The 23567-nt window shown below is 27.2% G+C and overlaps 1 protein-coding gene across 2 annotated transcripts in view; it reads left to right on the top strand.

The window, feature by feature from the left end:
* The window catches only part of LOC117177332 (WASH complex subunit 2C), a 126442-nt gene that overhangs the window by 81301 nt on the left and 21574 nt on the right, over positions 1-23567 (top strand). For both annotated transcript variants that reach the window (XM_033367957.1, XM_033367958.1), the window contains one exon: positions 20399-21624. In XM_033367957.1, the coding sequence (XP_033223848.1) occupies positions 20399-21624 (1226 nt within the window). The remainder of the gene's footprint in view (positions 1-20398; positions 21625-23567) is intronic.

Raw genomic sequence — 23567 nt, 5'->3', positions numbered from 1 at the left:
CAAAATTATTTTATTTACAACCCAAAAAGATCAATTTTCGACCAAAAATGAAATAGCTACATTTTTACTCAAAAAATAATTCTCAATAAAGAATGTAACGAATTTTCAATGAAATTTGTTAAATTTGTTACCAAAGAAATGAACTTTTATCTAAAATGATGGATGCATCATGAATAAAAAAAAAATGTTTTTAACTACATAGTTGATTTTGAACCCAGGGGATGAATTATCTACCAAAAAAGGAAATTTTTCGACAAAAAAAAAAGACGTGAATTTTTTAACGAAAAAAGATAAACAAAAAAAAAAGATAAGTTTAATTTTAATTTGGAAAAAAATAATTTTTCAACGAAATAAAATAAATGTGTAACGTAAAACAACCAAAAAGATGAGCCCAAGAATATTAAATATCTAACAAAAAAAATGTTGACGAAAAATGGAATAGTTACATTTTTACTTAAACTAATTTTCAATCGAAGAAATTAAATTTTAACCAAAAAGATGACATGTGTATACAAAAATTTCGACAAAAATAGAATTATTATATTTTTATTAAAAAAAGAAATAATTTCTAATTTATAAAAAAACAACTAATTTTAACCAAAGAAATGAAACACGGGCCGAAAAGATTAATTTTCTACCAAAAAAGACAAAGTTTTAAAAAAATAAAATAATTTTTCAAACACATAGTTGAATTTTCAACTGAAATGATTGATGTTCAACTAAACATGAAATAGTTCAATTTTTAATTAAAAAATTAATTTAAAAAAAGTTAATCTTTAAGCCAACAAAATGAATTTGGAACCAAAAAGATTAATTTTGAAAAAACTACATGAATTGCCAACCAAATATTTAACATTTCATTTCAATTTTCAACCTAATACTTAAATTTATAACCAAAAAGGTTTACTTTCTACCAAAAAAGATAAATTTTCAAAAAAATAGAATATTTTAATTTTAAATCAGAGAAATAAATGTTTAAGCAAATAAAATCAATTTTTAACTAAATAGTTCAATTGTGAACCAAAGAAATAAATTTTTTACCAGAAAGACTATCGAAAAACAAAAATTCGATGAAAAATGGAATTGTTGAATTAAAAAATAATAATAATTTTCAATAAAAAAACTATATCGTAATAAAAAGGTGAATGTGTCACCAAGGATATTAATATTCTACCACAAAAGACAATGTTTCAACAAAATAAAGAAATTGTTGAACACATAGTATTTTAATTTTTAACTGAAGAAGTTTGATGTTCAACCAGACATGAAATATTTAAATTTTAAGTTAAATAGAAATTTTCAATAAAAGAACAACTAATTTTCAAGCGAAATAAATGAATTTTAAACCAAAAAGATTATTTTTTTTACAAAAAAATGTTCTAACAAACTACATGAATTGCTTAATCTATAAAGATTTTTATTTTTAATAAAAATTAGTTCAATCTTAAGAAAAAAATGTTTAAAAATTAATTTTGAAATCTTGAAAAATCTAGATTTTCTTTACAATTTTTTCAAATGAAGTTTCTCAAGCCTATTTAATAGTTTTCAGAATTATTTAAATTTTTTCTAATTCATTTATTAAAATCTTTAAAAACTAAACAAAATTGCCTTAAAATCTTCCATGTTTTTTGTTCAAAATTTCGAGGAACACTGAATTATTTTAAAAGATATTTCGAACTTTTGAAATAGTTAAAAAATAATTTAAAGTTTAATTTTTCTGAAAAATTCATTTAAAGAAAATATTTTCAAATATTTCAAATGATTTTCTAGAATTTCAAAAAAGAATGAAGAAGGCGGCAAAATAAAATTTATCAACTTTGCAAGATTACAAATTTAAAAAAAAATCGAATAAGTTTAAACATATTTAGAAATTTTGAAAATTCTCCAAAAAATTTAAAACAAAATGTAGATTTTGAAACATCTTGCCTCCTAAGATTCTGAACAAAAACTTAAATTGATTTTTTATTCAGAAAAATTAATTTCAAGCAAATATTGAAAAAGATTTTCAAACATTTCAAATGATTTTCTAAAATTTCAGAAAAGAATTGATAAGATTGCAAAGCAAAATTGATCAATTTTGCGGTATTATAAATTACAAAAAAAATCGAATAAGTTTAAGAGATATTCAGAAGTTTTGTAAAGATAAATTTTAACTTTAAAAGTTTTAACTAAATTTAAAACAAAACCTAGATTTTAAACATTTTTAACAAAAAATTGAAAAGTTTGTTAAGAATTTGCAAATATTTTAAGATAATAAAATTTATTTCTTAGAATTCAGGGAAAGTTTCATTTTTATTTTGAAAAATTAATTTAAATAAAATGTTAAAAAATATTTTCAAACATTTTAAATGATTTGATAAGATTTTATAAAAGAATGGAGAAGATTTAAAAATTGTGCATGAATAACGTTTTTTAGAAAAAATTCTTTTAAGTTTAATAAATATTTAGAAATAAATTTCGTTTAATTAAGATTTAAACAAATTTAAAACAAAACTAGGTTCTTATTAGGATTTTTTTTAAAAGACAGAGATAAATTTAAACTTGAAAATATTTCAAGAAAAATCAAATAAAATCTAGATTTTTAAAGATTAAAACAAAAAATTGTGAAGCATTTTAAGAATTTTGAAAGGTTTCATTAAAAAAAAGGAATTGCACTTTACTTACGAAAAGCCATCGAAAAAACGAAGAGTGCAGAAAAACAAATGAAGAAAATTGAGAGCGATTTCATTTTATAAAGTTTAGCTTTTGAGGGAAACTATTAAGAAAATCTAGTGGGAATGTGATTTGTTCCACGAAAACAGAGTATTTATATAGGCAATGATTAGTCAGGAATTGGCGAATTCCTGCCAAGACCCCCCCTTGACATTGACAACATGATAAAATGGATAAAATTTATAATTTCCAAACTTTTAAACTGATAATCGATTATCTGTGACCTATGATGATTATGCTCAAGTGCGTTTATGATTCTTATCAAAATTTTCCATAACTTAAGGAAATTATAATTTACTCTAAAAGAAACCAATTCTTACTTAAATAATATATATAAAAATATTGATAATATATAAATATAATAAATAATAATTTAATAAGTTATTTTCAAGATATTCATTTTGCACTTAAGATTAAAATGATTACATTTTAACAATTGTGATGGGTCGACAGAAAAATCCTGAAAAATAAAATTCCCGAATTGAAAAATTTTCGAATAATAAAATTCCTGAATTGGATAATTCCCAATCAATATGGATGGCTGAAAAACACAGAAAAATAAAATCTCTGACACTGAAATTCTTGAATTGAACATTTTTCGAATAATGAAATTCCCAAATAATCAAATTTCCGAGTGATAAAATTCTCGGATAATAAAATTTTCGAATAATAAAATGATCAAGTTGGGAAATTCCCGAATAATAATCACCGGCAAACAAAAAAAAATGGTGTATCCGACAGACTACACTAGCATATCTATATATTTTTTGGGTCGCTGAATTCGAATCCGGTGTCCAAATAACCAAGTTGACTCGTATTTTTCTGAAAAACGAAAAAACAGACGTAAAATCGACAAAAACAGCGATTTTTTCAGGTATATTTTTGCAAAAAAAATTGTCTCGTCCGGTGGACTTAACCAAAATATTGATATGTCTTTTGGGTCGCTGAATTCGAATCTGAGGCCCAAATCACCAATTTGGCTCATACATTTTCGAAAATCGCAAAAATAGACGTAAAATCGGCGAATACAGCGATTTTTCGTGTAGGCTTTTGCAACAAAAAATTTTTCACGTCCGGTGGTCTAAATCAGCATATCCTTGTGTTTTTGGGGTCGCTGAATCTGAATACGGGGACAAAATAACCCAGTTGGCTCATATTTTATCGAAAAATGGAAACATAGATGTAAAATCGACGAAAACAGCGGTTTTTCGTGCATATTTTTGAAAAAAATGTATCTTTATCTCCGGTGGACTTATTCAGCATATCCTTATCTTTTTGGGGTCGCTGAATCCGAATCCGGGGTCAAAATAACCCAAGTTGGCTCATATTTGATCGAAAATGCCTAAATAGAGGTGAAATCGACGAAAACCTTTAAACCTTTTCCTTCCTTGACTGGGATTGTCGTTCACTGGAGATTCCCTTTTGCGTCTCACGTTTCGGGGTTTTTAATTTGCGTGAGTCTCCTTGCATGGCAATAGTAGGATTTTTTGCAAATAAGTTTTATTTACTTTTAGCGTTACCCAGGAGCAACGACGTGGACGTAGTAAATTTTGTTTCCTTTGGGGTGCTTTATTACCGTGAATTTCCTTGCCTCTCACGCTTATAGGGTTCTTTTATTTTTTATTTTTCTTTACATCGCTTGTATCGGACCCTTTTGCCCTCAAAAGACCTACGTAGTGGGTTTCGCTTTCGTTTGGTTCCTTGATTGACTCGATCTCGTTTTAAACTCCAACAGTAGTCAGCAATCATGTTGATACCCCAACATCCCTGATATCGCCTCTCCATCTCTTTTAGAAAATGTAGCTACAAATTTATAAGGCACTTTCCCTTGATAGTGACATTAGAGGGACAAAAAAGCAATAACAATATGAGTAAAAGAGGAGCAAATGTAAACAGTGTAGGAAAAGGGGATTGGTCAAGGGAAGGAAAAGAACAGTTTAGAGAAAAAATGAGAAATATCAAAATGGGAGAGGGAAATTTGGACGAGGAAATGGGAAAAATGATAGGAGAAATAAAAATAGGATTCGAGTGCACAAACAAAAATGAAGTTAGTAAAGGGGGGAATATAAGTGTGTGGGATGAAGACTGCAAAGAGAAAAAAAGGAGGTCAGAAAGGAATTAAGAAAGTGGAGAAAAGAAAAATGTAATGGGTAAGAATATAGAAAAAAAGAGAAAAAGTATACTGAGTTGTGTTATCAAGAAAGAGGAAGAGAATAAAAGGTTTGAGGAAGAGGCGGAGAAGGCTAGGACGGAAGAAGAGGTGTGGAAGGTAGTAAATAGAGAATGAATAAGAAGAAAAAAAGTAAACCAAGATATTGAACTGATAGAATGGAAAAAATATTTTTGGGATTTGCTAGGAGGAGTAGAGAGAAAAGTTGTAAAGGGAGGAAAATATGATAGAGAACGAGATGAGGAAAAAGACATTTCAAGGGAAGAAATAGTTGAAGTTTTAGGATTAATAAAAGATGGAAAGGCTCCTGGTATAGATGAGATTCCAAATGAAGTATGGAAATATGGAGGGGAGGAACTAGAGGAATGGGCATGGATAATGTGTAATAGAGTATGGAGAGGAGAGGGGTGGGCAGAGTTATGGAAAGAAGTAGTTATACTAATAGTAAAGAAAGGCAAGGGAGAGGAGGTTAAAGATTATAGGGGGGTGACGTTGATGCCAACACTGTATAAAGTATATGTAACTATTTTGTCGGAGAGATTGAAGATAGAAGTTGAAGAAAAAAAGATCGAGTCACCAAATCAGACAGGGTTTAGAAAAGCAATGGGGGTAATGGACAACATATATGTTTCGAACTATCTAGTAAATAAGAAAATTAAAAGGGAAAAAGGGGCAATGATAGCAATGTTCGTGGACTTAAAGGCGGCGTTTGACTCATTAGACCGAGGAGAAATAGAAAAAGTTATGATAAAGAAGGGGATAAGAGAGGGATTAATAAAGAAAGTATCAGAAATTTTTAGAGAGACAAAAAGCAGGGTTAATGTAGGAGATCAAGTAGGAGATAGTTTCTGGTTGGTGAGAGGTGTGAGACAAGGGTATCCTCTGAGCCCACTTTTATTTAATTTATTAATATCAGACTTGGAAGAAGAAATTAAGAGAAACGGTTGGGGAGGAGTTAGGATAGGGAAGGTAAAGATATATACACTTGCATACGCAGGCAATATAGCGTTGATGGCAGAGGATGAAGAAGGGATGGCGGGGTTAATTACAGGATTAGAGAAATACTCAGATGGGAGAAACTGAATATAAATGTAGAAAAGACAAAGATGATGAGGTTTAGAATAGGAGAGGGAAGGTAGAAAGAATGGACAGGGAGATGGAAAGGTATGAAGTTAGAAGAAGTCAAAGAGTATAAATATTTGGGATATATCTTGCAAACGAGTAAATATCATACAGCTCATATAAGAGAAAGGATAAAAAAGCAGCAGGGGTAATGTAACAAATATGGGGAATAGGAAAAAGAAGGTTAAAAAAATTGGCGAAGGATAATGTGGTTATTTGATTCGCTGGTATGGCCGGTATTAGGTTATGGAGCAGAAATATGGGGATGGAAAGAAAGGAAAGATATTGAGAGTTTACAAGAAAGGTATATAAGGTGGACACTAGGGGCAGACTGGAGGACGCCAGGATATATGGTGAGAGAAGAAACGCAAAGGGATAAGTTAACTTTGAGAGTGAGACAGAGGGCATGGAAATTTGAGACGAAGCTGAGGGAGGGAAACGGAGGGGAGTTGGCGAAAAAGTGTTTCATGGAGGTAGAAGAGAGGAGAGGGAGGGTGATCGAATTAACGAGATGGGAAGAAGAAAGGAGGGAGTTCTTTAATAATAGGAAATAGAAGATGGGACTGGAGTAAACTATGAAGAATTGGAAAAAAGGGAGAGTGAAAGACAATTAATAGAAAGGTGGGGAGCGACTGAGGAATCAAAATACAATAAACTGTGTAAGATCATAAAAAAGGAAGGGGTGCCTAAGTATTTAGAAAAGGGATGGTGAGAGAGAAGGTGGACCAGAAAAGCAAGATTTAGATTGGGAAACGAGGTAAGGGAGGGGATGTACTGGGAAAAAGAAGAGAACAGAAAGAGTAGAATATGTGAATGGGAGGAGGAAACATGGGAGCATGTATGGGAAGGATGTAGGAGAGGAATGGAAGGCAAGAAGAAGACTGGCAAGAAAATGTGGTTAAGATTCTAGGGGAAGATGGATTAGGAGAAGAATGGATGAAGGAGTGCTAATTGATGAAGGTGCTAGAGGAGCGAGTGAGGGAGAATGAAAGAATGCACGTAAAAAAGGTAAATGGAGGTATAAAAAAGTGAAAGAAAAAGGAAACGGAAGTCTCTTAGATTAGAAGCGTAAAAATGGTAAGTAATGTTAAAGTAAAAGTTAAGTAGACTAGGATGCGTTTGCGTTCTCATGCTCTCTCTCTCTCTTTCTCTCGCTTGCACTCTCGCTTTCGTTCGCTCGCTCACTCGCTTGCTAATAAGTCCTAAATTGCGCTATCGCAGGAAATAGGAATAAGGAACTAGATATAAGACTTTATGTAAATAGTTGTTAATAATTGTATATATAGAAAGGATAAAATTGTAAAAAAATATATATAAGATATAAGTATAGTATAGTAAACTAGTGATTTAAAAACACCAAAAAGAAATTGATAATGGTTTTTAAAACTGTGCTGAAGTCACATTAAGAAGCAGGCTTAAAGAGATTGCCACCACTGTCCTCTTTACTAACGCGAAGTTCGAGCGCGATCTTTCATTTGTTTGTTTTACAGTCATTTGTTTTGACGTGAAGTTCGAGCGGGATCTGTCGTTTGTTTTGTTCACAGTCATTTGTTTTGTTCGATTTTACCTCTATTTTTGCGTTTTTCGAAAAAATATGAGCCAACTCGTTTATTTCGACCCCGGATTCAGATTCAGCGACCAAAAACATAAGGATATGCTGATGTATTTGCAAAAATATGCACGAAAAATCTCTGTTTCCGTCGACTTTGCACCTATTTCTCATTTTTCGATCGAATATGAGCCAACTGGGTTTTTTTCACCCCGGATTCAGATTCAGCGACCAAAAACATAAGGATGCGCTGATTTAGACCACCGGGCATAAAAAAGTTTTTTGTTGTAAAAGTATACATTGGTTATTTGGGCCTCAGATTCGAATTCAGCGACCCAAAAAACATAAATATGTTGGTTAAGTCCACCGGGTGAGAAAATATATTTTTTTGCAAAAATATACCTGAAAAATCGCTGTTTTTGTCGATTTTACGTCTATTTTTTCGTTTTTCAGAAAAATACGAGCCAGCTTGGTTATTTGGACACCGGATTCGAATTCAGCGACCCCAAAAACATATAGATATGCTAGTGTAGTCTGTTGGACAGACCACTTTTTTTGTGTGCTGGTGTAAGATTTCCGAATGATAAAATTTACGAATAATAAAATTTCAGATTAATGAAATTTTCGAAAGATGAAAATTGGAAAATTTACGACAGTTTATAATATTATCTGATAGTATCTAATTTATAAATTCCCGACAGAAAATTTTCTTCATTATCAAATATCTAAAGTAAAAAATTTCAGAATTTGAACAACTTAAAACGTTTTTTAAAAATAAATATGATTTAGTTACTCAAACTACAATGACCGTATATTTGTATGAAAGAAAACATTTTGTTTGACGTTTAAAGCTTTAAAAAATTATTGTTTCAATTTAAAATAAAGATAATTGAAAAAATGTTCTTCTAGAAATACATATAATTTTTTCAAATATTGTTAATTTAAATTCAAACAATAATTTTAGAAAGTTTAAACAATGAAAATATTTGTTAAAAAATATTTGATTATTGCATTTTTATAAATAAATTGTTTTAATTGATTGAATCCTCAAATATTTTAATTCGGATATTTTATAATTCAGCAATTCTCTGCCGGGAATTTCATTATTTGGGAATTTCGAAATTCGGTAATATTTTTAACTGTTCGGGAATTTTTCAATTCGAGTCTTTTATTATTCGGGAATTATGTAACCCAGGAATTACATTATTCGTGGATCTTATAATTGATGAATTTTGTTATTCAAGAATTTTCCAATTTGTGAATTTTTTTACAGAAATAACATTTTTTAGTCAAAAAAATGTATCCGATCACTTTGAATGTCAGTTGATCATCTTTAAAATTTCTGTAATCTCAATTCTAATCTATAATTTTTAATGCGCAATTTTTTGTATTTGCTAAACAATTGTTCCCCTATTAATCGCGAAATTTGTTGTCTGAAGTTAATGACAATTAACTAATATTGAAATGAATATTTTCTTAGGTTATGTGGCAATTGTTTAAACAATTAATATCAATTCTTCTGAAATAAGAAATTAAGAAAATAAGAGAAAGGAAAAGAATAAGAAAATGCTGAATAATAAACGACATAGTGTAAGAGATTAAAAAAAAAGTCTCCACTTTTCCTATGAAAACGCGCAAATGGATGATTATTAATTGTTTAAATAAATGAAAAGCTATCCTCCACAATAAATATCACTCTTAAAATTTATTAACTGCGCCATTAATTCCATGAAATAGTTATTTTCCAAGATTTACAGAGAGAACATTGTTTAAAAAAATAGAACATTGTTTAAATAACGTTATACTGTCTAACACAAAATATCACTTTTAGCATTCATTAACTGCATTATTAATTACAACGTATAAAAATTTACAGAAAATAAATTGTTTAAACAAATGAAAATTATTTAAGCAAAATTTCAAATATCGTTAAAAAATATGTTACTTTCAAGGTTTTTTTGTGTCATTAATTTCAGAAAGTAATAATTTGTTACGAGTTCTAGGGAAAAAATGGTTGAAATAATTATAAAATATTTTAAGCAAGAAATATTATTCTTAAAATTCATCAACTTTATCATTTATCCCGAAAAATAATAACTTTTCACGATTTCAAGGTGAAAAAACATTCTTTAAACAAATAATAATTGTTTAAACTTTAATTTACAAACAGTTAATAACAATTACTTATTTTTTTCTATTTTTTCGAAAATTGTAAAAAAATAGTCAAAATCTGCATTGATTATATTTTTATTCTTAGTAATTTGTTTTAAATTCGAATTGGCATGTTTACTTTAGGTCAAATTATCCCAAGTAGGCCATCATAAATTGAAAGTAGTTTTTTTCTGCTTCTCAGGTTTTGGTCACTAAATTTGTTCGCAAAAGTTATTAAAAATGAAAATCTAATCATGATATTTTTCCCGTGAGAAGCTAAACGGATTTTAATTATTCTTATCTCGAGAGTTTTGTTTAAAGAATAACTTTTAACAAATATTTCTTCCGGATATAAAAAATGGAATTTCAAAAGAATCAATTGTTTATAAATGAATTGAACTTTTTTTTCTTCCGAAAGAACATTTTGTTTTGTACGTTATTCTACATTTTTTGTCTGTTAGAGAAATGCAAAAAAAATTCTAAGAAGTTACTATTATTTCAAGCATATACATTTATTGGCACGCTCGAGCGCTCAGTCTATTTATAAAAATAGTTATTTTTATCTTGAAACACTCATTCTACTATTCTTGTAAATTGACTGATGCATCATGCTCTGAGCATTCTCGTGTGGAACTAAAAAAATAAATATTCCTGAAATAATAATAATTATTTAGTATTTTTTTTCAAATTTATATCCAGCAAAAATTTGAAATAAAGTGCAAATTTTTTTTTTGTAACGCATGCACGGATTGCTCGATGTTCGAGGTATGTCTTCATTGGCTCGCCTCCAACTCGCCTCCCACTTTCCTACAACTCCCCGTCGATGCGCCTCTGGCTCGTACAGCAAAATTCACACTTGTGTGGTACTGCCTCGTTTCCGCTTTAAATTCGAAGTTAATTTTTGTTTCAAATCTTTTTAAAACTATTAATATTAAACAATTTGTTTAATTACTAATTCTTAGATTGTTTAGAATTTTAGCGTAATTGAATGACGCAGCAAGCATCGCCTGTCAATAATTTGTTAAAAACAAAATGTGAGAGAACTGATAGTGATAAGTATTTTTAGAAACTTTTATACAAAGTACGAAGTAAACACTAAAGATGACGAAGGAAAGTTGTTGTTTCGCTTAATTAAAAGATAACGCTTATCGAAATTACAGACAATTTTGAAATTGATTAAAACTATATATTTGAGATGATTTATATATGGGTATAAATGTTCAACAGTCAGTTGATTAAAAAAAAACTTTTCAATTTTAGTTTTTGTTTACCGGTACAGGTAAAAAAATTATCGGTAGAGACAATAAGATCTTAAGGAAAATTCAAAATGATTTAGGTTTTATTTTAAAAGATTTATTTTAATTATTAAAGATTTCGAAATATGTCAAAAAAAATCTGTAAGATCTTAAGAGAATTAAAAAAAAATTTGTATGATTGTAAAAAATCTTATGAAAACTTCGAATTATTTAACGAAATATTTTAAAGTTTTGAAAGTTTTAAAAAGAGTAAAAAATAAATAAAAATTTGAAAATATTTCAAAACATCTTAAACAAAATGTAGATTTTTGAAGATTTTAAAATAACATTTAACAGTTTTTCAAGATATTGATAGGTTTTAATTCAAGGACATTTTTTCTAAGGTTCCAGAAAAAATTTATGAGTGTTCTTTATTTTGAACATTTTTCAAGAAAAAAAAATTACCAATTTTGAAAGATTACAAAATTTTATAAAAAATCTTAATACATTTAAAAGGTATTCAGAAGTTTGAAAAGGATAAAAGTTAGTAAAATTTTGTAAGATAAAATAAAAATTCTTAAAAACTTACTAGATACTTTTTCTAGTAAATTTATGTCGCATAAATCTAACTGTTTTTTATTTAAAAAATAAAAATAAATTTAAATATCTTGTTGAAAATTCATATGTTTCTGCTGAAAATAAATATTCTTAACTGTAAATTAACGTGTTTGGATTTTTGAAAATTCTTCTTTTTTGTTTGAATTCAATTGTTTTTGGTTAAAAATTGAAATCCTGTTTGTTGAAATATTAACTATATATTATATTTTTTTCTTAGAATTCATTTAATTCATCTTTAGAGATTTTTGTTGAAAATTCTTCTAGTTGTTTGAGTTCAACTATTTTTTTATTTAAACTTAAAGCAGGTTTTAATTAAAGTATCAACTGTTGCATTCTTTTTTATTGCATTCGTATTTTTTCGTGGAAAATAAAATACTCTTAATTGAAAATTCAACTGTTTTAATTGTTAAAAAGTTATATTTTTTGGTTTCATTCATTTTTTTTCATTTTCAATCATTTTATTTACATATTAACTATTATATTTTCTTTGAAAATTTATCTTTTTTAGCTTGAAAATTTAAAATTTTAATATTTTGAAATATCTAGGAACCCCTTGAAATATTTGAAAATCATTGAAAGTTCATCTCTTAGTACAAATTTAACTTTTTTTGGTTGAAAATGTTTTTAATTTGATAAACATTCAAGAATTTTGTTGAAAATTGAATTAGATCGGTAGAAAAATAAACTATTTAGATGAAATTTTTTCTTTCATTTAAAAATTCATCTATTCGGTTGAAAGTTTAGCGATTTTTGTGTGTGTAAAAATTCAATCATCTTGGTTTCAATATCATCCTTTTGGTGAAGGATTCAACTATTTTGTTGAAGATTAGTTTTTTCGCTTTTTTATGAATTCAACTGTTGTTAATTTAGAAATAAAACCTGTTTGGATTAAAATATCAATAATTACATTTCTCCTTGAGAATTTATCTTGTTTGGTTCAAAATTTCGCTATTTGGTTTAAGATTACATTTTTTGTGAAAAATTTAATTGAAATTTGACATTTTCAAAAATCTTTTTGAGTTTTATCAATAATCTTAGGAATATTAAATTTAAAAATTTAGCGTTTTAGTTGAAAATTCATCTTTTTGTTTGAAAATCCATCTATTACGTTCAAAATTCATTTTTTGGTTAAAGATTAAACATTTCAGTTGAAAATTCATCTCGTTGGTTGAAGATTCATTCATTTTGGTATAAAATTTATTTATTTGGTTGAAATTTTTTTTTTTTTTTAATGAAATTTTTTGTTTAAGATTCCATATTTCAGTTTAAAAAATTTTGTTTGGTTGAAGGTTCAGCATTTTAGTTCGAAATTGATTTTTGTTTGTTGAAAATTCTTCGTTTTAGATCAAAATTCTTTAGTTGAAGATTCAGCATTTTATTTGGAAATTGATGATTTTATTTGTTAAAAAAGGCAATTTGTTGCAAGCATTAATTTTTTTGGTTTAAGAATTAAACAATTTTGTTGAAAATGAATCTTTTTTGTGTGGATTCAACTGTTTTTGATTTAAAAATAAAACTTTTTTGTATTAAAATATCAGCCATTACATTTTTTGTTGAAAATTCATTTTTTTGTTGAAAATTCAACTATTTGATTGAAGATGAACTTTTTTATTGAAAATTTGGCAAATTCTAGAAAATGTTCAGAGTTTTTTCCATATAAATATTTTTGGTGCCTCGTTATTTGGAACGTAGTTGCCTGGAAAGCATTTGTTAGTAAGCTAGTTTGTGTTTTAATTATAAATTCTGGAATCTAGCCAATACGCTATGAATTTCTGTATGCCTTTCACCTAGAAAATTCATTCTACTTGCTACTAGCGGTGAATTTACGCTGAGTTGAAAGGAAAGTGCGCATAATATCACTCTCGCTGATACGAGAAACGCAATTAATAAATTGTTTGTGATCATTTTAAGTGAAAACTATCAGACTCTATAAGTTGCTAAGAAATTTTTTGAAATAAACAACATTATTGAAGAGTTTTAGGGAGATGGTGCAATTTTTACAAGTAAGGAAATTTTTTATTAATTAATGGCCTTCATTCTGTTTTACAGATGCAACTATTTTACTCCTATTTTGAAAAAAATGTCCCTGATGCTACTATTTTTGACAATTGCTCATGCAACTATTTTTCCACTTTGCATTTAATCATATTTCAGGGTGCACAGAATTTTGTGTTTCCCCTCTGTTTTCCCTGTTTTTCCCTATTTCACAAAAACTTAAAAATCTCAAGAAATCCCATGAAATATTCGAAATGTTTTATAATTAATCTCTAGAAATCGATTGAAATATTTTGATATCTTTGAAAACCTTTGAAATTTTAAAAAAATTTCTTGAAATCTTTGAATTCTTTTCAAATATCTAGAAACTCCTTGAAATATTTGAAAATCGTTTAAAGTTTTCAAATCTACAGAAATCCCTTGAAATATTTTGAATTAAAAAAAATTCAAGTTTTTTTAAATCTCTAGAAATCCTCTGAAAAATGAAGCCTTATAAATCCTTAAAAATCTCTAGAAATCCATTGGAATATTTTGATATCTTTGAAATCCTTTGAAATTTTTTTAAATTTCTTGAAATCTTGTAAAATCTTTGAAATCTTTTGAAATATATAGAAATCCTCTGAAATATTTGAAAATCTTTTAAATTTTTGAAATCTCCAGAAATCCCTTGAAATATTTTGATTAAAAAAATCAAGTTTTTTTAAATCTCTAGAAATCATCTGAAAAATGAAGCCTTAGAAATCCTTAAAAATCTGTAGAAAACCCCTGAAGTATTCGAAATGTCTTATCGTTTTTAGAAACCCCTTGCAATATTTTTAAATCTTTAAAATTTTTTCAAATTTTTTTAAATCTCTAAAATTCCTATGAAATATGAAGCCTTAAAAATCCTTTAAAATCTTTAGAAAACCCATGAAATATTCGAAATGTTTTATCATTCTTAGAAACCCCTTGTAATATTTTAAAATCTTTGAAATCTTTTGAAATCTTTGAAATCTTCTGAAATATCTGGAAACGCCTTGAAATATTTGGAAATCTTTGGAATTTTATCATATCTCTAGAAATCCATTGAAATATTTTGATATCTGTGAAATCCTTTACAATTAAAAAAAAATTGAAATCTTTCAAATATTTTGAAATATCTAAAAACCTCTGGAAATATTTGAAAATCTTTTAAAGTTTTAAAATCTCCAGAAATCCCTTCGAATATTTTGAATAAAAAAAATTTTAAGATTTTTTAAATCTCTAGAAAACCCATGAAATATTCGAAATGTTTTATCATTTTTAGAACCCCCTTGCAATATTTTTAAATCCTTTAAATTTTTTAAGAATTTCTTGAAATCTCTAGAAATCCATTGAAATATTTTGATATTTTTGCAATCCCTTGAAATCTTTTGAAATCCTTGAAATCTTTTGAAATATCTAGAAACCCCTTGAAATATTTAAAAATCGTTTAAAGTTTTCAAATCTCCGGAAATCCCTTGAAATATTTTGAATTAAAAAAAATTCAAGTTTTTTTAAATCTCTAGAAATCCTTTGAAAAATGAAGCCTTATAAATCCTTAAAAATCTTTAGAAAACCCCTGAAATATTCGAAATGTTTTATCATTTTTAGAAACTCCTTGCAATATTTTTAAATCCTTTAAATTTTTTAGGAATTTCATGAAATCTCTAGAAATCCATTGAAATATTTTGATATCTTTGAAATCTTTTGAAATCTTCAAAATATTTTGAAATATCTAAAAACCCCTTGAAATATTTGAAAATCTTTTTATAGTTTAAAAATCTCCAGAAATACCTTCAAATATTTTCAATTAAAAAAAATTCAAGTTTTTTTAAATCTCTAGAAATGTTTTAAAATCTTTATAAAACCCATGAAATATTCGAAATGTTTTATTATTTTTAGAAATCCCTTGAAATATTTTTAAATCTTTGAATCTTCTGAAATATCTAGAAACCCCTTGAAATATTTGGAAATCTTTGGAATTTTATCAAATTTCTTGAAATCTGTAGAAATTCCTTGAAATCTGAGAAATCCTTAAAAATCTCTAGAAAACCCATCAAATATTCGAAATGCTTCAAAATCTGTAGAAATCCCTTACAATATTTTGAAATCTTTTCAATGTTTTAAAACTTCTTGAAATCTCTAGAAAGCCCTTGAAATATTTTGAAATCTTTTAAATTTTATCAAATATCTTGAAATCTCTAGAAATATTTCAAAATTTCTAAAAATCCCTTATAATCATGGACATTTTTTGAAACTATATTAGATAAATAAATTTAATCATCAGATTGAAAGCAGTATAAAATATTTTAATTTCAAAATAACTTTCAAATCTCATTTAAATATTGTTTCAATCTAAAAGATGCCATGTTTAACCCATTCGTTTTGAATGTTTGTTTTATTAAAAAAAAATGTTTCTATATTTATTACTTTATATATCATTTTATCAATTTGACTGTACATATAAAATTTATATTTGATGATTTTAACAACTAAAAATTAAGAGTGTTTCAAGATGAAAAATTGTTGATGAAAAACGTTTTAAGTTCATAAACTGAAAATATAAATTAATTAATGGTTTAAAAAATTAAACCTTAGGTCATATATTAAATGTTTAATAATATTTGATTTTACAAGACTCTTTTATTCTATTTAAAATCCTATTTAAATATTGTTTTAGTCTAAACTATTCAATTTTTAAACCCAAGATTTAATTTGAAATTTTTAAATTAAAAAATAAAAAAAATTTCTAATACTTAGCACTATTTGACTGTTCATTGGAAATTATCAATTATTAAAAATCAAGCCTTCAAAACTAAAGAAGTTTAAAATGCAGTTTTGCAGATTTAAGGAATTATAAATTAAAAGCAGTTCAAATTGAAAAGTTTTGATAAAAAAGTTTTAAGTTCATGAATAGTGAATATAAATTTATTAATGATTTTGAAAATAGAGCAATAATTGGTTTTATCAGATTCTTTTATTCAATTTCAAATCAAATTTAAATATTGCTTCATTCTAAAATAGTCCATTTTTAACCCAAGATTCAATTTAAAACTAAAGTTTTCTTCTTGAATTTTATTTTTGAAGTGTAAGTGATACATTTCGAAATATAAATAAAAATTGAACAATTATTCATTTGAAGCCACTTACAATATAAGCAATAAATTTAACTTCTAATTTTAAAAGTGTTAGGTTAAACAAATTGTAAATATTTTTAACTTAAAATTGCTTCAAATTTTATAATTTTAAACTGTTTAATTTAGGAAAATTCAGATAAAAAATGTATTAGGCTGAAAATAGAAAAGTTTAATACTCAAACGAGTTTAACCTGAGTGCTTTAATTTTCAGTTTATTTTAAAAAAATTAATATAAACCAATTTTCAGCCTTAAGAGTTCCAACTTTTTAATTTCAATGATAGCCAAACATTTGAGCCCACCGGTAAATGACGGAGAATTTTTTTCCTCGATGAAACGGCCATTCTGATTGAAGAAAACTTCAAGGGAATTCAAATGATTTATATAAATTTAAAACATTTACAAAATTGTAAAAAATGAATGTGAAAGATTTTAAGGATTTTTTTTATTTGGCAGGATTTAAAAAAAAATCGAATCATTTAAAAAAATATTTGGAATGCCTGCAAAATTTTTTAAATATCTTAAAATGTTAATATTTCTAGCCTAAAATTTCTTAAAATTATATAATTTTGAAAACATTTTGATTGAATGATTTTTTTGAATTAAAAAACTTTTAAACTTCAATTTTAAATGTTCAAAATTCAAGAGTTCGACTTTGGGTTCTTTAATTTGCAGCTCAGTTTTTATTACTTCAAAGGGAAAAATTTTCAGTTTTATTATTCAAATTTTTTAATCTCATTAACCGTGAAAAATATGTTTGCAAAGGGGGAAAAATCGGAAAATGACCGGGAATTTTTTTCTTGGATTAAAACAGCCACCCTGATTTTGAACTTCTCTAATGAGTCCGAGCCCTGTAAAAAGTAAAGTCAAAAAATTTGTTATTGCCGCTTCTCAAGTGCTAATTTAATCATTAGATCTTAATTGTAATTAGGTGGGTTCTAGTAATTTTCCACTTGATTGATAGTACTGAAAAAGTCTAAAAATGAACGTTGGATTCGCTATTAGCTTAAGTATTCCTAAACACGTATTATTTATCTCTGATGATACATGATATTGAACATTATCTTTGAATTTAAAAATTGAATCAAAATGAAAGATCTCATAAAATAGAATGAGTAGAATTATTCTTCAAGAATTTAGAAAGATGTTCCCAACAACTTTTATTTATTTAAAAAAATGGTTTCGAGATGCCGCTAGGCTCGTGTAGGTCTGAGAATTAATTTAATTAGTTTTAGATTTTGTTTTTAATATAAATTTAAGTCTCAAAAATTCTTTCACTCCTCAAATGTATTTGTTCTTCATTGAATAATAAGTCCTAATTTTTATGAAGCGAAACATTTTCTGAAGATATTGACGTATTATTAAATTAAACTGTTTTAATTTAAAATAAAAATCTTTTTTGGATGAAGTATAAACTATTCATTTTTTGTTGTTGTTGAAAATTTAAATTGTTGTTTGAAAATTAAACTATTTTTTAAAAAATTGATTTTTTGGTTTAAGATTGATCTTTTTAGATAAAAAATTTAACTAATTCGTTGAAAATGTTTGGATTGTGAACATTCTTTTTTAGCTGATTTTAACTTTTCTAAATCAAAAATTAAAATCTTATTTGGTTGAAATATTACGTTTTTAATTTTTCGTTGAGAATTCATTTTTTTAAAGTAGAACTACTTTGTTAAAAATTAATTTTTTGGTTGAAGATTCATCTCTTGAGATAAGAAATTAATTTAATTTGTTGAAAAAATATATTTTTTTTTTCAAATTTAAAATTAAATTTTTTAAAACTAAAATTAAACTGTTTTAATTGTTGAAAAGTCGTCTTTTTTGGTTGAATTCAACTGTTTTTTTTATTTAAAATTAAAATCTTGTTTGTTTAAAATATTAACTTTTACATTTTTGTTGAAAATTCATTTTTTTGTTCTTGTTAGAAATTTAAATTGCTGGTTGCAAGTTGAACTACTTTGTTCATTTATTTTTCCTTTGAAGATTTATTTTTTTAGATAAAAAATTTAACTAATTCGTTGAAAATGTTTCGATAGTGAAAATTCTTTCTTTTTTTAGATGATTTTAACTTTATTATTTTAATTAAAAATTAAAATCTTATTTGGTTGAAATGTTATGTTTTACATTTTTCGTTGTGAATTAGTTTTTTTTAAAGTTGAAGTACTGTGTTAAAAATTAATTTTTTGTCTGGATTCATCTCTTTAGTCAAGAAATTAATTTAACTTGTTAAAATTTTTTCTTTAAATTGAAAATTAAATTTTTTTATTCTAATATTAAACTGTTGGAATTGTTGAAAATTCGCCTTTTTTGATAGAATTCAACTGTTTTTTTTGTCTAAAATTAAAATCTTGTTTGTTTCAAATATTGACTTTTACATTTTTGGTAAAAAGTTAATTTTTGTTGTTGGAAATTGAAATTTCTGGTTGAAAGTTAAACTACTTTTTTAAAAATTCATTTTTAATTGAAGATTTTTCTTTTTAGATAACAAAATTTAACTAATTCATTAAAAATGGTTGGATTTTTGAAATTTTTTAAACAGTTGTATTGCATTTTTTTTAAACTTAACCCTCTCAACGTACACTAGTGCGAATTCGCAATAGTAAAATTTTCAAGTTGCTAGCATTTTCCGTATTCTCTTTCCCTAGCAAAACTTTTACTTCTGAACAAGGCATTAATGCTAGTACGGTACTATTAAGTGGCAGGGGAACTCCATTCCAAAATAGTTATCCCCTACAAGCCCGATCGTAGCACTATTGAGAATGTGGTCTGTAGATGATTTAAAATCAATCAATTTCTTGCAAAAAGGTTTGCTCATATTTATTGCCTTCTGCAATCGATAATATATGTGAAAAAACTGTGGCTTTCGCAAAGATAGTTAAATTTTATAAATCGGGAGAAATCACGCATATTTACCGGGAGCACCGGGAGAAAGTCGGGAGACAAAAATAAAAAAATAGTGGCAACACTTTATGAGATTCTAGAATGAACAATATAAACAAAATAATATTTTTAAACAATTGAAGGGTCCGCGGTCTAAACCTGTTGACTCACATTTCAGAAATTTTACGCGGCGACGGAAAATCTTTGTTACTTTTGCAATTTTTAATTTTTTTAAAAAGTATAAAATGTATTTTGTTTATTAACTAGAGAAAAATAATGTACGTTAGTTTTATAATATTTGAATCAAAATTGAACGTTAGATTACAATTGAAAGCTATTCATATATTATCTATAATGGATCCAGCGGTCTAAGCCTGTTATCTGGAGAGTTCTACCGCTGGGTTTCCATTCTTTTTCCTGGGATCGCATGTTATTACTTTGTTCTTTTTATTTGTATTTGCAAAAATTTTAAATAGTTTATTGCACATACATATTGCACATACACTTAACTGCACACACTCACATGTGTCTCACTGGCCTATTCTGCGAGGAAACTGAGCCGTCGCGAGAAAAAGCACGGATTGCCCATAAGACGACATACGCAGTTAACAGGTTTAGACCGCGGACCTATGCTCTAGATACCAAAACGCGATTTTCGAAAATCTATTTTTAAAAAAACTGAAATGAATTTTGCCGTTTCGCTTGCGGGATATTAACTGCATATAAAAAATGTTCCAGAAAATACAAAAAAAATCAATTTCTAATAAAATGTCAGTTAACAGGTTTAGACCGCAGATCCTTCAATTCTCCTGAACTTTTCTGTTGTAGGGTGGACTTCCAACCTCAGATGACATCGACCCGACTAAAATCAGATGATCTTTATCGTGAAAGGGCAATAAGCGACAGTTTGTATGCCCCACATTCTCAACTTCCGGATAGTACAAATTCAAATTCATCCCGGAATCTAAATCAATTGCTCGAAAATCGAGTCGAAGAAAGTTCCCATTACCAGGATAACATTTTCGATGACGAAGACGATGTCTTTGGCCCGCCTCCATTGCCAAAAGGCGGGGCAAAGTCTTCCAAGCCGAAAGTAATTTCACTCTTTGATGACTCAGAATCTGAAGACGAGCTTTTCTTCAGCGCAAACTCGAAATCCCGATCCCAGAAAAGTGTGGATTGTTCCCCGAAGCCACAGTTTCAGGATAAGGACAAGGCAAAGTCCTCGAAGAAGATAAGCCTCTTTGATGACGATGATGATGATGATGATGATATCTTCGGCGCCAAGGACTCTGACACGAAACCAGAAAATTCCTTGGTGAAAACTACGAGTTTATTCGACGATAGTGACGAGGAAGATTTGTTTGGATCCAGTTTTTCGAGAAAAGGAACCAGAGAGAGTATATTTGATAATACGGATTTACCAACTGAGTCATTAAAAACGACTTCTTCAATCATGGGCATCACTACCTCGGATTTCCAGGAAACACTTGAGGATTCGCAGAATATTTTTGCCGCAAGTAAGGGTGGATTGTTTGACGATGACATCGATGATGATGATCTGTTTGGCGAAAAAGCGCCCTTGTCAGCCAAGCTGGAAGAGGATCCGATTGAAATTCCAACTGATGATGGAGACATCATCATTGAGCCGAAAGCAGAAGTCAAAACGCCTCCGAAGATTCCTCAAAAACCGGACAGTCTCATTCTGAGTGGAAGTCAAGTTGTCATTGAGAAGAGTGACAATGTCGTTGATGGGGCTTGTGTCTCGAAAAGGCATCCTCCGAAGACTTTGAATATTCGTTCTTCACCGCCGCTGATAACGGAAGAATCGAGTCAAGTTCCACGTCGCGAAATGTCCGGGAAAATTAAAGATATTTCGCGACGTTTGGGTGGTTTGAAAATTCTCTCGCCCACTGACACGCCTCCGGTTTTGAGAAAAAACGAAGAGAAACCGGAAGAGAGGACGGAAGAGGAAGAGGAATTTTTGGCAGGTGATAGCGAAGATGGAGGTAGTTTGAGTGTACCTAGTTCCGGAAAAGAAACAAGTGTCTCTGGTAAGTAATATCGAAATATTCTCTTTATGGTGGTTGTGCCAAAAATTATGTATCTGCAAAGAAAAAATTTTCTATGATTTTAAGAGATAACAAAAATTATTAGCCATGTTCTAAGAAAGAAAAAAGATTATGTTTTTAGGATAAAGGTTTAAAACTTAGGGAAAATAATTATTTTAACAGTAGTTTTTTTAGGGTGGCGACTTGACTGGGAATTTCATTAACAACCCGGAACTTTCTTTCTGATCGCAGTAAAATTGAAGTTTTTATTAATTTAATATTTTTAGTCAATTTAGAACAGTGATTTCTACTTTATTTTCAGTCGCAGAATGTTTATATTATCTCAGTTTATTCTAATTAAATCATAATTTATTATTTTTTTGTTTAAAATTCAACAATTTACATGAAATTTTATTTATTTTTTTTTTTTCATTGAAAATTTAACTTTTTGTTGAAAATCCACATATTTTCTTAAAAATATATTTTTCTCTGCAAGTTAATCTTCTTGTATAAAAATTCTTCTTTCCGGTTAACAATTCAAGTATTCCAGTTAAATATTCATCATTTTAGTTGAAAATTTATCTTTTCTTGTATAAAATTCAACTATTTCGCGAAAAATCTATCTATTCTGTTAAAAATGTGATTTTTTGAATTCATCTGTTTGGCTAAACATAATTTTTTTCAACTTAAAATTTATCTTTTTTAATCAAAATTAATTTTTTTGTTAGGAAATTCAACGTTTCAGTTAAAGATTTATTGTTTTGGTTGAAATTCTTATGTTTGGTCTAAAATTATTATTTTAAACTAAAAAAGTTACTGTTCCATTTTCGGTTCAAAATTTTTTTTTCGGTTCAAAATTCGACTATATAGTTGAACATTAGTGTTCTTTGATTAAAAATTCAACTATTTCGTAAAAATTCTTATATTTTGTTGAAAAATTCTACTTTTTCGTAGACAATTATTCTTTAATCTAAGGTTAATCTTCTTGTTTAAAAATTCATATTTTTGGTTAAAAATACAAGTATTTCAGTTAAATATTCATCATTGTAGTTGAAAATTTGTCTTTTCATGTACAAAATTCAACAATTTAAATGAAACTTCGTATTTTTTTTTTTATTGGAAATTTAACTATTTCGTTCAAAATCTACATTAAAAAACCTGGACTTTCCTTCTGATCGCAGCAAAATTGATGTTTTCATTAATTTAATATTTTTGGTCAATTTAGAAAAGTGATTGCAACTTTATTTTTAGTCGCAGAATTTTCAAATTATCTCAGTTTAATCTAATCAAATTATAAGGCATTATTTAATTTTTATTGATTTATTTAGAAACTAAAATAATTGTTTAAAAATTTATGTACTTTGTGAATAATTCGACTTTTTTTTGTAAGATCAATATTTATTGTTGAAAATTCCTCTTTTAGATTAAAAACGCCAGTATTCCAGTTGAAGATTCGTGTTATCGATATCGCGTTAAATAAACACATATTTGGTTAAAAACGGGATTTTTTTGTAAAAAATTATCTTTTTCTTTGCAAATTAATATTCTTGTTTAAAAATTCTTTCGGTTAAAAATGTAGGTATTTCAGTTAAATATTCATAATTTTAGTTGTAAATAAATTAGTTGGTTCAAATTTAAAACATTTTGTTAAAAATTTTTTGTTGAAAATTTACATGTCCTTGTATAAAATTTAACAGTTTCTATAGAAATTTGTCTTTTTTTTAAATTGAAAATTGAAAGTTTCGTTAAAAATCCACACATTTTGTTAAAAATAGGATTTCTTTGTAGAAAATTATCTTTTTCTTTGCAAGTTAATCTTCTTGTATAAAAATTTTTCTTTTCGGTTAAAAATTCAAGTATTCCAGTTAAATATTCATCATTTTAGTTGAAAATTCACCAGTTTGGTTGAAGATTTATCTTTTCTTTTTCAAAAGTCAAATACTTGG

The sequence above is a fragment of the Belonocnema kinseyi genome, chromosome 7 (genome assembly GCF_010883055.1).
Source record: "Belonocnema kinseyi isolate 2016_QV_RU_SX_M_011 chromosome 7, B_treatae_v1, whole genome shotgun sequence".
In the NCBI taxonomy this organism is placed as follows: Eukaryota; Metazoa; Arthropoda; class Insecta; order Hymenoptera; family Cynipidae; genus Belonocnema; species Belonocnema kinseyi.
This window is presented reverse-complemented; position numbering and strand designations above follow the sequence as displayed.